The following is a 19,637-nucleotide window of genomic DNA, read 5'->3' as shown; positions in this document are numbered from 1 at the left end:
GCTTTATTAAGACCAATTGCTCTTTCAAAACTGTAGTTTCATATTTAGCCTCCAGATGTCACTGTCTGCATTATTTACTTCCCCCCACCTGGGTGGGGCGGGGGAACAGGACTTGTCAACTTCAGCTTCCTGAATATGTATGACAGAACTCCAGCTGTTTTTGCACAATCAGTAGGCTTAACATTTTCTTTCTTTATGTCCAGGAAAGCAGTAATAACAGACTATTATTAGAATGAAAATGCTTCTTTTATACTTAAGTCTGTGGGCAAAGAATATTTTGACTTTAATTTAATAACTTGGGTCTGACAGCATGAAGGAGAAATTATACATGTCCACTATTGCATCATGCTTGTCATTCACATGGCTTTTTGTATTCACATTTTCCCACTGAAAAGTAGAAATAACTCAAATGCATGCTGATCAGTGACTCAACATGTAGAGATTCTTGGGCGGACTTGTGGTAGAATGAAATCTCAATCCTCCAGATCTGGAAACTTTGCTTTCTTGGTAAGTGTCACAGGGAACGCTGTCATAGAGAACTGTAGAAAAGTATATTTCTAAGTTGGATCAAAGAGCCTTCTTGACTCTTTATTACTGACTTGTGTGATTTATTCTTGTTATTTGAGGAGAATATACACGAGGAACATCCTTAATTTTTTTCCTAGCATGTAGATTTGGATTATAAATTATGTGACCCTCTTTATATTCATTATTAGCTAATAATGATCCCATTTCCTAGGTAGCTTGTGGAGTCATCTTTCTTTTTTCCTTCCTCCCTCCCGCCCTTCCTTCCTCTTTTATATTTTCAATTAGGTGGTTCATGTGAAAAGTAACAATAGCTTCCAATGTCTGAATGAGATGACCTAGCATCAGGCAAATGTTCATATCCAGACTAGTGTAATCAAACCTTGCTCTTCGCTAACTCCTTATACAGAAAGAGCTCAGATTCAGTGTACATATTTCACACGGACAGAACCTGGAGCAGTTATTTTCCCTTTTATGATTGCTAAGTGAGAAAACATCAATAGATGGATCTTGTTTAAGAATTTCCATGTCACATAATGAGCCTGAATATCTAAAAGAGCTCAATTCCTACAGACCAAAATGTCACTGTTTGGGGGGAAAAAAATAGCTTATACGACGAGTGACCATTCCCATCTCCACCCCTGAAAGAAAACTTTGCCCAAAAGAAATTACAAAGGCAAGAACCTGAAGGGGCCACAGTCGAAAGATGGTGGGAGGGACACGATCATGTACAGGACGGGCATGGTGGACAGGAAGAGGATGAGCAACAGCATCCCCAGATAGAAGTTATTCGATCTGGAAGCTTTGAAGACCCTCGCCTCAGGAACGTTGCAACACATCACAGCCCAGCCCTGGAAGTACATGGATGTGTGGAGACGAAGGATATTGATGCCTGGGAGGCTGGGAGCGAAGAAGGAGCCCATCCTGGAAAGAAAAACAGAGCTCTGCTCACCATGGAGCTTCACTCCCCAACAAAGTCACACAGTCCGTATTTATTTTACATCATGCTTATTTGCCAAAGGCAGAAAATGTGTTTGCCGCTTTCAATCACGTAAACCCTTCATGTTAATAAACTTAACTAATTCTATTTCCATCTCCTGTACACATTTTACCATCTTCCCCATTATTGCAGATATTGTGTACTGAAGTCTTTCACAGAAACTCTGCTGGTCGCTAACTATATCCACTTATCATTAGTAACTTTAAACTACAACAGACCAAACAGTATATTACATTTGTTCTACTTCTCTCTTCTACTTGTAAAAAAAATTTACTTTCCCCTAATATTCATATCATTAATATATCTAAAAATTTCGCTTTAAAAAAAACTTTCCCCCCAAATTTTAAAAATTAGCTTTTTTTATAATTAACCCTTAAAATCACCCATTATATTCAAATAAACTGCATATGTGCATTAATTATTTTGTCATAGCTAATTTTTACTTAATGAAAGAGAAAATGTTAAAGTAAGTTTTTCTGATGTTATTTTCTATTTGTGGCTGTTATGGTATTTTAGAGCCAATGGGAATTATGTATTTGTGCCTCACAAGATACTATGTTTTGTTGATATTCCATTGTAAGCTTTATGTGTTTATGAAATGAAAATTTGACACATCCATTTAATTTAGTTTATCTGTTTACTTTCTTATTTTAGCTTGTCCAGGAAATCCACTGGTCTGTACATGAGATTTTTAAAAAGTATTTTCAAATGTCACTTTTAAACAGGAACCATTTGGGTGAGGTCACTCTTACTTGATGGCTTTAGTGGTTATTATTTCAACAAAATAAATTTCAGTTTTCTTTGATGAGAAAATCCATCAGCACCATAATGGCAATTTATTAATCCGAAACTCAAAAGAGGATACATGTACACTTATTTCAGAAGTATAAGCAGAATCCTACCTTTTAAACTGTCCCAAATATAATAAAACCTTCAGCAATTCTAGTTAGGGTTTGCATGTTATATTTCCTGGTTATGTAGAATAATTTTTTAAATCAATCCAATGTAAATTTGGTATATTATGGAGGGCGGGGGGTTGAGTTAGATGAAGAAGTTAGTTTTGGCTATAATTGAACTTGTGCAATCCAACATTAAACCATTTCATTGAAAAGTGCTAATCTGCTACAGTTTGTGCTGTGTTGTCAATAGGTTTCCATACAACAGATCTGAAAAACATTTAACATACGGAACTGACCATAGATTTTGTAGAAAGTTAAACTATTAAAAAAATGGTATGTACTTTGGGTGATGATGATTTGTCTATGTAGGTTCATCAGTGACAACAAATGTACAGCGTGGTGGAAGATGTCAACAGTGGGAAAGGCTGTGCGTGGGTGGGGACTGGGGGTATATGGGAACTCTGTACTTTCCACTCAGTTTTGCTGCGAACCTATAACTTCTCTAAGATATAAAGTTCATTAGTTTTTTTTTAAATGAGGGTAAACTTTGGAACAATACTGTGTATCTTGGTTACAGGATAGCAAGAGAGAATCTGGAACCCCAGAAACATGAGCAAGTAAGTGAGTGACAGTCCCAGCTGAGGGGTCAGAATTACAAAGCACTAGATGATATTCCCAAATGCCAACGTCTGTAATGTAACATGCTTGCAGATGATTGTGCTTGCCCCCTTCTAAAAGTCAGGCTTGGCCATGTGATTTGTTTTGGCCAGTAAAACAGAGATAAAAATGAAGTGTCTCACTACGGGATGGAAACTTTAATAGCGCTGTAGGGTTTTTTGTTCTCTTCTCTCTCTGCTCTGACCAGTGATGTTCCACATGGATCCTAGTCTATCACAGTCTATGACTCCACAGTGAGAGTAACTAACATGAGCACAGTCCTTTACCAACTCACATTGGACACATGGAGTAAATAAGAAATAAACTTTTCCTTTTCTAAGCCACTGAGATTTGGGGGTTTGTATTTAATTGCTGCACAACCTAGTCTATCCTAAGATACAGTTTTGCCTAAAGCCACATATATGTGTAGCTATACATAGGCATGCGTTGTTTATCTGTATGCACACATATGGACACTCATATATGTAAGTGTATCTATAGATAAATAATTTCAGAATTTCAAAATAAATATCACATAGGCATTTTGAACAAATGACTCAAGAACATTACCCTAGAAAAAGAGATCCCGGCACAGTGATATCTGAATCTTAAAGCTCATTCTTTCTTTGCCCGTGACTCACTAATCAGCTCAGCTCACTAAGTCCCTTAGCCAGACCTGATCCCGTCATCTGTCAGTTGAAGATCATTGTAATACCTTAGGCTTATAAAATGCTTTTCTTCCAAGAAGATCAAAGCAAATCAAAGCTTCTTTTATTTAGCTCTTCTTATTGTTCCAGTGACACGGTACGTGTCAGGTAAATTATTCACATTTGATCAAGTGAGAAAATGAGGTAGCAGAAAGTGACAAGACTGGCAGGGAGACACAGGAGACAGCATTGGAACAACGTCTAAACCTATCTTCTTTCTCACTGTGTGTGCTCTGCCTCAGCTACATCCTGCTCTGATAGAGTAGAGATATGATATGCTTTCATCATTTAAAAATATGATGACAAAACCTATGCTATTTTAAAAAGACGTGTATAATATAGTTTTACTGATCATATCAGCCAATTCATAAAAAAATGGATGTTACCTATAATTGTTTGACTTTAATAACATCCGTGTAAATAACCTTCATTACTCAGAAACTCCTAAAGCGGTTATTGAATGTCTCCAGTCACAAACCAATAAAATTGAACACAAAATCTCCATCCTCTTTTGATCATTTCTGTAGCAAATGGCCATACTTGGGCATCAGATCCTTATGCCTCATAAAATAGTGGATTACATGTGTGAGTACAAGGGAGACTTCTAAACCTAGACTACACATTCCCCACACCACATCCCTACCCTGTCACCAACTTCCTGGCAGTTAGGAAAAGACCATTTGTACAAAGGGTTGACCTGAAGGGGAATAATAGTTATTCAATATTTTGCTTCTAGAACTCTGGGAAGTGTGTGAACATCTTAGTACACTCAAAAAACACAATCACTTTCTAAAGTCCTCTTCAAACTAACCCGAAGCAATATTTGACCAATATCTGAAGGTTGAATACATAGAAAGTGATAGTGTAATGATACCGCGAAGATTTTGATGATGGGTCTGCCCATGAGAAAACTGGAGAAGATTGTTTAGATATTTAAGAATTTCAATATGAACAACAGTGGACTAAATAGGTGCAAAATTACAAGTGAAACAAATCAGGACACAATTATAAGAGCTTTGCTGACAATGAAAACAAATTTCTAGGCCAATCTGTTGTCTTCACTATGAAAGAACAAGAAACAGACTTGCAGCATATGTCTGCACAAATGGCGCCACGCCAGGCCTGAGGGATTTACGACACTCTGCATAAGAGCCAGGGAGTTTTAAAACTGATATAAGGCAGTGGTTTCTCATTACTCCAATAGCACCGTTAGCCATTTTCTGCCATGACAGCAGAATCCCCTACAGGAAACGAAAGATCTGGAAGCTGAGCCCTTTGCTATCTCTGGTGATAGTCACATGTTGAGCCACCTTGACTTTCCTCCCTGCTTGGAGAAGAAAGGATGCATTTCACTCCTTAATGACTCTCTGGACATATAAGCCATAACCTGTAAAATTTAGAAAGCAAGGGAACAGGAATCACGTTTTTAAACACACCTGACAATGGAGAGGAGGATCTTTTCATAGTCTTCTCTTCAGATTGATTGACCTAGTGAGGCACAGAAATCTGACAGGCCCCAAGGCAGGATGATGAGGCCCTTGACTGTGGTCTTTATATTACTGAAGCAAGATCATTTTTACTTTTGCAGAGAGGTTTGCTCTCACAAAGGTTTAACAATTCAGACTAGCTATGGTTGAAGGAGTTGAGTAATAGATGAAGCTTGCACAAAAACTGACCCCAGTAACTAGTACTTGCACCTAGGACAATGGTGTGATTGGCACAATATTAGATCTGTGTCAATGGGATAAAGAAGCTCAGTTGTAACTGCTTGTGGGTTGGGGTGTTCTTAGTTAAGAGTGACAGATTTTCAAGACACACGGTCCACAGATGAATCTCCTGCTATGATTCCATTTTTAAAGTCAAAAATGGTTTCTACTGTATCAACTCATCTTAACCTGTCAAAGTTTACAGTGAAAATGCTTTCATTTAATAAAAGATATAACAATCCTTTGTACATTAAAAGAAATAATTCCGATGTGCAAGTGGCCCCATGAAACAAATTACTAAATAAAGATCATATTTCTAACTAAACCTTCCTAAAACATGTATTTCATCTCTATAAACTACTGGATTTGGTAAGCTAATAGTTCTTAAAGTAGCTGTAAATTCCATTTAAAACATATTCAATAGTGACTGCAAATAAAATAAGTTTCTTGGAAAAACCTTACACTAATTTCTTTCTTTCTTAACATGGGGTAATGGGATCATTAATGTTTCACTGTCAGATCCTAGTATCACAGGATATGAAATTATAAAAAGCCTTCAAATAATCTAGAAGCCAGAACCTAGACTCCCAGTATTTGATGAAGGAGTGCTCTGCAAAACAGGCAGATGCCTTTTAGAATTAAGATTTAAAATATGGGGAAAAAAAGTAAACTCTTCACAACCATTCACTTTGCAAAAAGACAAATGTTGAGTTAGATACAGACTGTGGACTTCTCTAACACCAGGCTACAGTGCTTCATGCAAAAATGATCTTGGAGGCTTTCTTCAAGTGATAAACTGTCCACAGCTGGCTTACCAGATCATTCCTTGATTGAAGATCAGAGCGAGGACATTGCCACTGATGTCAAATTCGGTGTATGAAGGCTAGAGGAGACATTCACTGTATTAGCATCTCAAATGGCAAAAACTGAAAGGCAAGTGTTTCATATTTCTATATAGGTATGGCTAGACTTGCAACTACTTTCTTGCAGCAGCAGAATAATCAATACAATAAATAATTAGCAATAAAATAATAAGGCATCCTTTTTAACACAGTAAGACATTTTAAAATTCTGTCATTCGATGCTGTGGAAGTGTGATGAGACATACGCTCTCATATACTGCTGGTGAAAGTAAAACTTGGAGTAAACCTTTAGAAAACAATTTGACAACACATATGAAAAGTTTTAAAAACTTCATCCTCTTTGACCCTGTAAATTTACTTCTAGAAATTGGTTTTAACAAAATAATCCTAAATGCTAACAAATTTTAAGAAGCAGAGATGAAACCATCTAAATGTCCAACACTGGTTAAATAAACACAGTTTAACTATGCTATGATATATATTGCAGCTAATTACAATCACCGTTGGAAGGATATTTATATAACCAAGAGAAAACTATGCTCTAATGTTAAACAAAAAATATGTAAACTTATACATTATTTTTTCTACTCAATATGAAACTATGCATAAAGAAAAAACTTAAAAGTGATCAGCAAAATTAATAGTTGTTATATGTGGGTGATGGATTATGCTTTTATTTTCTTCTTTAAGTTTTGCGTATTTAAAATACTTTTATAAAAAAATGTGAATTTATTTTACAATAAAAAATATAGAGGGGCTTCCCTGGTGGCGCAGTGGTTGAGAGTCCGCCTGCCGATGCAGGGGACACAGGTTCGTGCCCCGGTCTGGGAAGATCCCACATGCCGCGGAGCGGCTGGGACCGTGAGCCATGGCCGCTGAGCCTGTGCGTCCGGAGCCTGTGCTCCGCAACGGGAGAGGCCACAACAGTGAGAGGCCCGCGTACCACAAAAAAAAAAAAGAAAGAAAGAGAGAGAGAGCAATACAATGAAAGTTTAAGAAGTTATTCAACTCATTGTCCAGTGTTCACTCCTAAATGATACCATCCTACTCAGGGCAGCAGCACCAGGCTCTTCTTTGTACACAGGGGACACCAGTTGGAACTGAGGTGGGCATCTGTCCTAGGAGGACCCATCCAAAGGCTTCCTGGTGACACATTAGGCATCTTAGAAAGAAAGCTCTGTCAATGGAGTAATGCTAATTAGCAAAGACAATAAAGCTGGCTCCTATTTAATTTGAGATAGAGAATAATCAATCAGGAAATTGACTAACTGGTAACAAGAGAAAAAGCAAACAGCAAAAAATATAAAGTGAGAGGACCACAAAGAGAGAGTAATAGAGTGGCAGGACCTGATTACTGCCCCAGATCCTGACACCTGCAGGTGTGGCTTCAGACCACATGTATCCTCATAATAACTCCCTCCCTAGCACACATATATACGCACAGCACAACGCTCATGTGCACACACACACATACAAAATCAAACAACCTGAGAGTGTCTCAGTTTTTCTTAAACCCAAGCACCCAAAAATATATTTGTAAGAAGATAAAATAGGTCTCTGATTTGGAGCCCCAACAAATCTTTCACAATTTTTGAACACTCTGCCTCAAGAATTCTTGAATCCAGGCGTCAAATTCATCACTTCCCAAAAGGCAACAGTACTCTCCCAGTTAACTGAAAGGTATGCGCGATGTGCCTTGTAACAGATTCAGGTAGTAGATGCCAAGTCTGACATAACAAGAATGGTTAAATAGCAAGATATAATAATAATAAGATGATACATAATGAAAAAATAAATAACCCTATATAAGGAGGACAAAGATGACAGATGATTTCAACAAAAATTCACTCAAGATACTACTAAAGTATATACAAAGTGTTTCACTTAGTTTGCAGATCATCAAGAAGCTTAATGTTCTTAAGATGCAAAGAGGTTAGGTTGACAGTTTTTGTTCTAAAATCAACAATGAAAGAAGTGTGGTTTTCATGGAAAACGAAGAAAATGAATTGCTTCTAATCTGGAGAAACGTTAGCTCTGAGTCTTTCTCTTTCCCCAGGAGCACTTTGCTCTGGATCAACTCCCCTTTTCTCCTGGAGCCCTGTGAGATCACAGAACACATGTGACAAATGCTCAGTCGGTGGTCTGCACCATCTGTGGCCTTGGAACAGCTCTTCTCTGTGTCCGTTTAAGAATCAAACCTTCAACCTTGGCCTCTTTAGAAGAGTGTCAGATTTAGCCCACCAAACTAAGGAAAATGAAAAAAATTCAAACTTTTAGAAGTACATTTCTTTTATTCTCACAAGCATACAAACCTCTTAAAGGCCATTTGAGATGAGATATTTTTATAACCAGGTGACCAGAAAAGCACAAAGGACACACTAGGAACCCTTGGTTTCATACTGTGTGTGCAGCAGGGGCAGCTGGAGGAATAAAATCTTTGATGCATAAATTGATTGACCGGATGCAGAGAAAGGGTACCTCCACACTCCCTACTGTGACAAGTGGTTTTGTGATACAGACACTCGTCTGGGATTCAGACTCCAGTATGAGACTTTGCCCTGCCATTTGCTCGCCGAGTGAGCTGAGCCAGTCACTAATCAATTCAGGCCTCAGTTTCCTCACAGATAAACTAATGAAATGAACTAGATCAGGGGTTGGTGCATTATGACCCATGAGCCAAATCTGGACCACCATCAATTTTTGTAAATAAAGTTTTTTTAGAATATAGCTACATTCATTCATTTCTGTATTGTCTATTGCTGTCTGGGATGAAAACAGGAATGTCATAGTTACAACAGAGACCATATGGCCTGATGCAAGGGAAATCACTTGTTTTCCTCTATGATTACACTCTACTCATGATACTTCTGACACAGATGTATAGGTTCTTCCCCCAAACCAAGCATTTCCCCAACTTTCTGTGGATACCATCTCGATGTCCTACAATTTAACTCAATTCTGACAGTAACTGTCCAGAGTTGGCACAGATCCCACAGGTTAAGGTCTTGGTGCCACAAGACTGCCCCACACTTTAGATGAAAGCCTCACACGTTAATCGAAAGCTCAGGTTGTCACCTATGCTGACTGATGGGCTGTAAACTGGAGATTCTCACGACTCCCTCCTTAGCTTTGATCATTTGCTAGAGTAGCTCACAGATCTCAGGAAAACAGTTTGTTTACTAGATTACTGGTTGGTTATAAAAGGATACAACTCAGGAACAGCCAGATGGAAGAGGTGCATAGGGCAAAGTACGAGGGAAAGGGTACAGAGTTTCCTTGCCTTCTCCACGTGCACCGTCTTTCTGGCACCTCAATGTGTTCAGCAACATGGAAGTTCTCCAAACCCCAGGGTTCAGAGATTCTTATGGAGACTTCATCACAGGGACAAAATCATTAACTCAGTCTCCAGCCTCTCTCCCCTCCCTGGAGGATGGGGGGATGAGGCTGAAATTTCCGAGTTTCTAATTATGGTCAGGTCTTTCTGTTGACCAGCCCCCAAACTGAAGCTATCCAGGAGCCCACCAAGAGCTGCCTCATTGGAAAAAATAATGCTCCTATCACCCACAATATTCCAAGGAATTTAGGAACTCTGCATCAAGAGCCAGGGTTAAAGACCAAATATAAGAACAAAAGATGTTCCTAGCACCGTCACTGCTTTGTAAATTAGAAAAATTTTAGGCGCTCCAGCCGGGAATTGGAATGAAGACCAAAATATATATTTCTCACTACACCACAATAACATACTTGCAGAAGTGAAAATACTTATTGTGCAATCTTTTACAGAGAAAGTTTGCCTACTTCTGAACTAGATAACTTCTAAGATCCCTTTCTAATCTAAAATCTGTAATTGGTTGACTCAGTTATTAAAGAATTGCTTCTTGGGACTTCCGTGGTGGTGCTCCCAATGCAGGGGGCCTGGGTTTACCCCTGGTCAGGGAACTAGATCCCACATGCGTGCTGTCACTAAGAGTTCACATGCCACAACTAAGGAGCCCGTGAGTCGTAACTAAGGAGCCCGCCTGCCACAACTAAGACCCAGCGCAACCAAATAAATAAATGTTAAAAAAAAAAATTGCTTCTCTCTAAACACCTTAAAAATGGAATTTATACTCCATTCATTAAACTCAGAAAATCCTACTCTAAAAACGAAACCAATGAAAGAAAGCAAACACACACACACACACACACACACACACACACACACACGCACACACACAGGGTATGAAATTCAAGGCTCATTCTTTTAGAGGTGGATTTTTAAAAATATGAGATCATACTATAGTTTCTTTTTTTTTTTAAAGCCAATACACTAATAATATGAGTGTAAATCAATTTGCAAAGTGTTGCCTCTAAAATATAAAAAGCTTAAAGGTAAATGATGCTTGAGAAAAAACAGGTTTTCTCGTAACCCGAGTTAACAAAATGATTCAAATGGAGTAAGTGCAATAGAGTCCCTAAGGGCTGCTCATCCATAATAAGATTTTTAGGGGCCAGCAACAGAGAAGCCAATCTGGATTTGGGTTGGGGTCCGTAATAGTCAAGGAACTAGAAATTTTCTTGCTTTATTTTTAGACCTTTGTTTGTGGTGGGCTAGAGTCAGTTATCTACCCAGAAGGAAAACATATGGTACTCACTGGACGAAAAAGCCTGAGAAAACCCATCCTCTCCCTGCAAGTTTAATTATTTGGGGCAAACCATCAACCTCTGGATATTGTGAAATGCAATTCAGGATCTCAGAGATAATTCTGTCATTGCAATGACCTGCCTGACTTTCGTCACACAAATCTCATTTCCCACAGCTGGAATCACACTGCTTAGAGCTGCAGGCTGGCCTGGCCTGTGGCACTGGGGCAATGGCACTCAAGGGTGGTCCCCAGACCAGAAGCAGCATCAACATCTGGGAACTTTTTAGTAAAGTAAATTCTCAGGCCCTGCCCCAGATCTACTGAATCAGAAACCTGTGTTTTCATGTGCCTTCAGAGCATTCTGATATATGCTCAAATTAGTGAACTACTAACCCAGAACAAATCCAACCCTCGTCTACTAGGTTGATTCAGCACCTCAGGGCTTTGCACTATAACCCTAGTTGCCTGCAGATAGACTCCGTCCAGTCCAGTCTATTCTGTCCCTTTGCCCATGTTCTCACACCTTTGTTGGATACCCATGACTTCTTACTGACTCTTTATCATTCCATCTTCCTGGACTGCTAAATAGTATCTCATTCCCAGAAAGGGAATATCAGTTTATTTCCTAATTCTATATCCCAGCCCCTCTTGCTAATTCCATTCTACAGCAAGAAACCTGTCTAAGCATTTGACTTACAAATGCTATGGATTGGCTCATGAATTAGTCATGCTTTGGCAGAGTCCTTGAAATTTCTAGGGGTAAGCATTACAGTGAAAATTCAATATGATGGAAATCTGGTTGACGGCTTTGAAGTCAATCAGATGTGGATTTCAGTTCTACCTCCACCACTGACCAGTTATATGTCTTTCAGCAAATTATTAAAAATCTCTAAACCTCAGTTTACTGTAAAGTAGAAAAATATTATCTACCTCATAGCGTTGCTGGTATGGTTACACAGAATAATATATGTAAAGCATTTTGTAGATGTTCTAACACATGGCAAGCTCTACATAAAAATATAATACAGTATAATATGATTAGTAATATACTCTGATGGTCTGTGAATCATATGCCTCTTATTTATGGGTAACCTTGCACTCCATCAGATCTCAGGAAAATCTCCCATATTTTCCATTCACATAAATTCAACAAGGAGCACCTTAAAATGTAACTTTAAACAAGGTTTAACCAAGCTGAGGTTTTAATTAGATTGAACATACTCTTACCCGATGCCATGTATTCAGTCCATTTCTTCCTGGATACTATTTACCTACTTCATTGACAAATGGCAAGGATGGTGTCAACATAAATTAAAGTGAGAGTTAAAGGCATTCTGTGTTGAACTATTGCAGAAAACCCAGAGTTTACAAGAGGACTGAGGGCGGTTTTGCTGAATCAGGGTGGTTAAAATCCTTTCTGGGAGCAAACCTTTCCACTCCCATGAGTCAGTGAACTCTTTAGAAACATTGAGAACTACCTGCTATGCTCAGAGAAGTCTTAGGAAAGATTAACTTACATTACATGGTCTAACAGTCTGCTCCTAGCCAGTAATTTTCCCACCTCAATTCATCTTCATAGGTTTGTTGTGGTAATACTTTGGCCACGAATTTATAACTGGAAAATATACAGAGTCACTTTTAACCCCATTTACTCAGATATAACCAGTGTATAATTCAGTATATTTAACATAATGGCTTTTCCAGAAGGATATTTCACTGTCCTTATTTATTCACTGGCTATGTACTTAGGCAACTCCAATTCAGACTCTTAATTTTTTATATGTAAAATAAAAGCATTATGACTGATTTTGTCAAAACTCCACCTAACCTTAATATTCAGTGAATCTCTGAATCTAATGCTGGAGTCTGCAGAGTTTAGACTTTATAGAGGTTAATATTGTTATAAAAGTGAATGAACTTTTTCAAAAATATCTCCTCTATAACTGAGCAATTCAACCTAGAGAAATTTCTCATAAGGAAATAAGTTTTACATAAGATTATGATTTATCTATGGAGATATTTATCTACATGGCTATAAATAAATACGATCACAATGTTTAATATAATAATAAAACATTAGGTACAGTTAACTAACAACAAATAAAAAATAACTAGTTATTGTGCATTCATATGTAGACTATCACACAGCCATTTAAAAATTATACAAGACCCGTTAATAACATAGAGAAAAGGTCACAGTTAGGTGAAGAAAAGCAAGTAACTAGTCAATAGGATACATGCCAATATATTTTTATAAAAATCTATAGTACTATATATAAATCTATAGTACTTGTTTATCTACATATAAATAAACACTAATACTCTACAATTCAATTAACTAAGTAATGTCGTGAGTGGTGGGATTACCTGTGATTTTTATTTCCATATTAAGCTTATATTGCCTTTTCCAGATTTTTAAACAATGAACTGGTATTATTTTTAAAGTTCAGAAAAAAAAATTCTTGTTTTTGGTGGCAGAAATGGACACATTTTTCTCTTTCATTCCTGAAAGGATTCTTAAAAGTATCTTCTCTGCCCATCTCAGGTTCTCTTTTGCTTCAATGACAGGTACTTTCTGGACTCATACTGGCAATTAATAAGTCCAGAATATCAAAGAAACATTCTCATCGGCCTCTTATCCTCTAAAACATTTCCATTTTAGATTTCTGCATCTCTGCCTGCACCACCCATACTTTCCAGCTGCTGGGCCCTGCCTTCCATCAGTCCGTCCACTGAGAATTCTTTCTTCCATCTCAGTCTTTTGAAATTCTGATCCTCCTTCAAGACTTGGCTCAAATGTCTCTTACTCCATCCTGTCTTTGTATTTCTATTGATCTCTCCCACAGTGGTTTCTCCAATGTGCAATTACATTTCCTGCTCTGTGCTGACAACGGGAGCTTGCAGGATTAAAGGGTAGCAAAGAGTGTGAGGAATCGGTGAATGAATGTTCCACCAGAAGAGGGCAGTAATTCCTCAGCTCCAGCCAATTTCTCCAGAGTGGGAATATGGGTCTAATGTTGTCAGGCCTTTCAATATGTCAAGAAAAACAAGAAATCCACATACATAAATTTTTTTTTTGGCTGTGTCAGCTCTTAGTTGCAGCATATGGGATCTTTCATTGCAGCACGTGGTCTCTTCATTGCTGCACGCGGGCTTCTCTCTAGTTGTGGCGTGCGGGTTTTCTCTCTCTAGTTGTGGTGCACAGGCTCCAGAGCGCGTGGGCTCTGTAGTTTGCGGCACACGGGCTCTCTTGTTGAGGCGTGTGAGCTCAGTAGTTGTGACATGCAGGCTTAGTTGCCCCGCGGCATGGGGGATCTTAGTTGCCTGACCAGGGGTCGGACCTGCGTTCCCTGCATTGGAAGGCGGATTCTTTACCACTGGACCACCAGGTAAGTCCCAAGAAATCCATATTTTTTTGAAGTAAAACTCCAAGCTTTAAAATATTAGCTCATAAAAACAAAAAAACAAACAAACACTGCAGACGAGAGAAAAAGATATCTGTCAGTTGAATCTAGCCTGCAGACCCACGTTTGCAACCTCTCCTTAGGCTTACAGCTTTTACATCTGTGTATCCTCTTGTCAGCAGGCACAGCGGTTTGCTCACAATGGTTTGTACCTAGCAGGCACACAGCTGTGTAAGCTATCCACCTGGTGGGTCAGTGATAATAAGATCCATATCAAAGGTCCATCATCCAACCTCAATGATTTAAAACTTGTTTTGCTGCTGAGCTTCTCTCTGATGAGCCTTCCAAAGGTAACATGGAAGCAAATTCACTCTGTCTGACCTAAAACAGAAACTTGTCTTTTTTCCTGTACTTTGTTCTAACCCAAGAGCACTGTCAGCACTCAATAAATAATAAATTACGGTCATATAATTACAGCTTTTATGCAACCAGGTCATGTTATATTGACTTCATATGTGAAGCAAAATTTTCTAGCACTTAAGAAGAAAGCAGTTAGGGATCAAAGGCAAACATAAGCCAAGTGATGGTCTAAGGAAGAAATGGCAATTTTTATGTCTGCTTCAGAAGAGCTGAATCAGGCAAGGAAAATAGAAATGAAACCAAGCCAGCTGAATACCTCATAGCAGGGAATGGGAAAGCAACGCAAGGGCATTCTGTATCTATAGCATTACCTCACCGTCGTCCACCAAACAGTATGACCTAACTGCTTCTGGCTCCTCCAAGAAACACTTTCAGTGAGGGAGACAGATGACCTAATAAAAGGTACAATCTCAAAGTCAGGTAGCCAGGTAGAGAATCTAGCCTGGAGCCTTGAAAACAGTTCTGAACGTAGGACTTGTCCAGAAACTAGACGGCATGAGACAGGAGGAAGACAAGCAGGGAAGGATATCCCTTCACTGGTGAGAAGAGAAACATCATTAGCTCAAGAATACTAGGGCAGAATTGATTCCAGGGCACATCCCTGGAAGCAGGCAGAGTTCTGTCAGTAGACGGCGTTGCCTTGATGGCGCTAGGATGTGGAGGTTCAACACTGAGTCAGCCAGTCCAGCCAGACAACATAATACCTGCCATGTGACAAGCACAGCTCTAAGCATGAGGTCAAGGCCTCTGTTTTCAGAAAGCTTTCATTACAACAGAGGGAGACAGATAATAAGCACGTTCAAAAAAGGAGATGTCAAACAGTTTTACAATGTATAAAGAAAAGAAAACTGCTGAAATAGAGAGTGCCTGATGGGCCACCTTGGATTGGAAGGTCAGAGGAAAGCTCAAAGGAGGTGACATATTAGGGGTGAGTCCTTAATGACAAGAATCAGCCCTGGCAAATTCTAGGAACCTGCACCCCTAGAGGGAAGAACAATTTGGGCAGATGCAAGGAGCATCTTGTGTTTGAGCATAAGAAAGACTCCCAGTGTTTGTGGACTTTACAAAGCAAGAGCGAAAGTGGTAGGAGATGAGCTCAGAGAGAAAAAAAGAAGCAGATCACACAGGGTATCGATGGCCTTGAACAGGGATTTGGAATTCATTCTAAATACTTAGAAGCCACTGGAAATACTTGAGCAAATGAGTATCAATAATCAACTCCTCAGGTCCTATTTCCCAAGATGACAGTTTCATTTGCCAAAGGCGGACAGAGAGATGTGTGCTTTGCTGCCGCCCTCAAACTTTGTTGGGGTACCTGGGGTTGAGCATAGTGGGGGGCTGGTGATGGAATCAACACCAGTGGGGCTCAGAGAAACCTGTGCTGTTGTTGTGGGGAAGGAAATCAACTTGCCGGAATTCTACTCCACCAGGTGCCAGAGCCCTGTCAGTACCCTGAGCCTTTCAGAGCCCCAAGCTTGTGTCTCTGCTGAGCTCTCATTAGACTGTGAGCTTTATGAAGCAAGCAGCGTGTTCACTGACTCCTTTCTCCCCCCAGCGTACTGCACAGTGATGCACTTGGTAAGTGTCCAGCAGTTGCTTAGTAGAATTCAAAGCAAACAGAAAATGTGCAGTTGATACTACTCATCTTGCCCTGCTTCTAGAAATGCCAGCAAGCTTCATGGGGAGGGAGCTGACTACGGGCCCAAGATTTATTGAGTTCACCATTTTAACAGATAGGTTGAAGTCCGCTGCTTTAGCCATCTGTAATTTTACTAGAATCTATTTTTGCTAGACTATTGTAAGCCATGAGACTCAAGTCTGACCCCCTTCTGAATTAAAGCTATACTCATTGGTCTTCATTTATTGACATCTAAAAGACAATCCCACCTCCTAAATTCTTCTTCTTGCATGGTATACGTAAATGACTAAGCACAAAGGAATAATTTGATAAGAGAAAAATGAATATCACACTTACATATCCATATTCCAAATCCCAGCACCAGCAGTAATTGCAAAACCTCACAAAACATGCTCGGAGAAAATCCCCAATGAGAATTGTGACGTAGGTAGTCAGAACATCAGAAACAGTCAGCCGCACAAATTCCTGTTGAGATATTATCTGTATTAAAAGGAGCATTTCTCCCTTCAAATGGTCCTAATGTTAACATCGAATTTGTCATGCTTTCTAAATAGTATTAACTTGAAAACTGCAACTAATGGTAAAGAAACTAGTTAGGCATATCTAGCAAGTAAAAAATGTTTCACCCCTATTTTATTAGTCTAAAAAGAATTATTTCCTGCTCCAAAACCACTGTATCAGAAGTCTTCCTACTGAGAAACTTTTATAAGCATGACATGAGAACACAAAACAGGAAAATAATGACAACACAGAAGTTTAAAACTTGAATCTGGCAAACAGCAGATAATAAAATAAATTTATTTATAAAATAAATTTTTTATTTATAAAATTAAAAGACAAGCTTGGAAAAAGTACTTGTGGCATATATGATGGAGAACTAGTTTTTCTAACACATTAAAAACTTTTACAAATCAGTACAACAATCGATGGGCAATTCAATAAGGAAAAGAATGGCAAATGGCACAAATAAGAAGAAAATACACAGTTAATTAAAATATTCAAAAATACCTAAATCCCACACTATAAAAATACGATTAAAACAATAACTCGTTGCTCCACACAGTGATAAATATTTTAAAATCCATGCTTTTCCATAATGGTGAGAGTGTGGTGAAATAGGCACTGTTGTAAACTGACAGTTAGAAGGGAAAGTTAGACGGGTGCAACATTTGTGTGTGGGGGGACGTTTGTGAAGATCCATCACATTTTAAAGTGTGTGGATTTTATTAGGAAAATCCACTTCTAGAAATGTATCCTATGGTGGTATTAGCACAAATGTCCAAATCTATACATATAATTATGAAAGCATTGTTTCTCCCAGATCAAAATTGGAAGCAATTCAAACATACTCAAGAGGAAATTAATTAAATAAAAACGGGTGTCCACACAACAGAACATTGTGAGCTCTTAAACAAAGTGCTGTTGTGATTATGGTTGCACAACAATGTGAACATATTCCAAAACCCACTGAATTGTGTACTTTAAATGGGTGAGACGTATGGTATGTGAACTATATCTCAATAAACTTGTTTAAAAAGTGCTCAAATGCTATGTTCTGATAAGAAATGGATTGTTAAAAATTTACAAAATAGGATATGTAGCATGAACACACTTATTAACAAAAAATCCTACACATATATACATACATGTATATAAGTATATGCATAACATGTATATGTATAGAAAAGGTCTGGAAAATTAGAAACTTTTTACCTCAGTGGTGTGGACTTGAAGTTACATGCAAAATGTGTATGTTGTGGGTTAGAGGGGAAGCTCACTATTTCCTCACGGAACTTATAACAATAGGCAATAAATATAAGAGTAGACATATAATTATAAATTTTCATTATGATCGTTTTCTTCTGCTCTTTCCTTTCTGCTCCTTCCCAATAATTCGTGCCCTAAGATTGAAGACATGGAATATCTAATAAGACATATTTTTCCAGAAATACAGTGTTCTTCTATAATAAAAGAAGTCTTCTGGTTTTTATTTCCAGCTACCTATATAATCTCACCTCTAAAATAACTAGTGAGAAAGAATCACATCACAGGGCAAGGCCCATTTGACTAGCAGTTATCTGGTTAATTTCCAGTCCCATACTTCAGAGCAGTGCTTCCTAAACTCCAAGTAGCCGTGTACCACCTTCACGATTCTTGCCATGTCCAAGTACTATCTGAAATATTATTTACCTAATATTTCTTTTAACTTTACTTACTTTACTTTAATATACTTTATTTTTAAAAAAAAGCTCCTACTATTGTAAATAGAAGGTGTATAACATCTGCCATAAACAGTAGTTAACTATAATATAAATATATTAAAAGCTAAAAAAATTATACTGAAAACTTTAAACTATAAATGTAAAAGAATTATCTTGCCATTAGTTCCCATCAAAAGTAGTGCCTGGGGCTTCCCTGCTGGCGCAGTGGTTGAGAGTCCGCCTGCCAATACAGGGGACGCGGGTTCGGCCCCGGTCCAGGAAGATCCCACATGCCGCGGAGCGGCTAGGCCCGTGAGCCATGGCCGCTGAGCCTGCGCGTCCGGAGCCTGTGCTCCGCAACGGGAGAGGCCACAACAGTGAGAGGCCCGCGTAGCGCAAAAAAAAAAAAAAAAAAAAAAAAATGTACTGCCTGTGAGCCAGTAATGTATTTTGGGAAATGCTATCAAAGAACAGGGGTGGAGATGGAAAAGAATGAAACAGGAAAGGAGAGAAAACCTTTACCCAAGAGAGTGTTAAAAGCTGTCACTACTGGGGCAACTGGGTCTTGATTCTTCTGGGGATCCGCTGAGTAGCCATATAGAATAAGTCCCACAACTGTCCACCCAAGAGACAGAGAAGGGAAGTATTGATCCACCAGCTCCCATTCCCATCAGTCAGGGATGGCCCCATGTGGTATTAACGTCCCATTTGGTGACAGCAGATAAGCAGGGTAAAGGTGAGAATCTGTATACAACTCAGTTGAGATACTGTCTTGTAACAGCTGCATGCAGTCATTTGCTGCAGCAACAGCTGGAGTAAAAAGGTGAGTGTGAGGTTTCTGCATAATCCATGTGTCTGTATAATCTGATTCCTGTCTAGCTCTCCATATTTTCCTTTGTCTTCTCTACTCCAGTCCCACTGGCTTTCTTTCATACCCTCAAACTCCATACTTCTTTAGGCCATAGGGTCTTTACATGTGGTCTTCATGCTA

General features: G+C 38.8%; 1 protein-coding gene across 7 annotated transcripts in view; it reads right to left on the bottom strand.

Annotated features, from left to right (window-relative positions):
• TMC1 (transmembrane channel like 1) overlaps window positions 1–19,637 on the bottom strand; it is a 387,898-nt gene that overhangs the window by 13,901 nt on the left and 354,360 nt on the right. For all 7 annotated transcript variants that reach the window (XR_013829012.1, XM_079925955.1, XM_079925956.1 and 4 more), the window contains 3 exons: window positions 16,782–16,910; window positions 6,310–6,377; window positions 1,210–1,449 (listed from right to left, as the gene is read on the bottom strand). Coding sequence is in view for 6 of the 7 variants with exons in the window: in XM_079925955.1 (XP_079782081.1) it covers window positions 1,210–1,449; window positions 6,310–6,377; window positions 16,782–16,910 (437 nt within the window). In the remaining variant the exon portion in view is untranslated. The remainder of the gene's footprint in view (window positions 1–1,209; window positions 1,450–6,309; window positions 6,378–16,781; window positions 16,911–19,637) is intronic.

The sequence above is a fragment of the Stenella coeruleoalba genome, assembly GCF_951394435.1.
Source record: "Stenella coeruleoalba genome assembly, chromosome: 7".
Taxonomy (NCBI): Eukaryota; Metazoa; Chordata; class Mammalia; order Artiodactyla; family Delphinidae; genus Stenella; species Stenella coeruleoalba.
The sequence above is the reverse complement of the archived record's forward strand: the minus strand, read 5'-3'. Positions and strand labels throughout refer to the sequence as shown.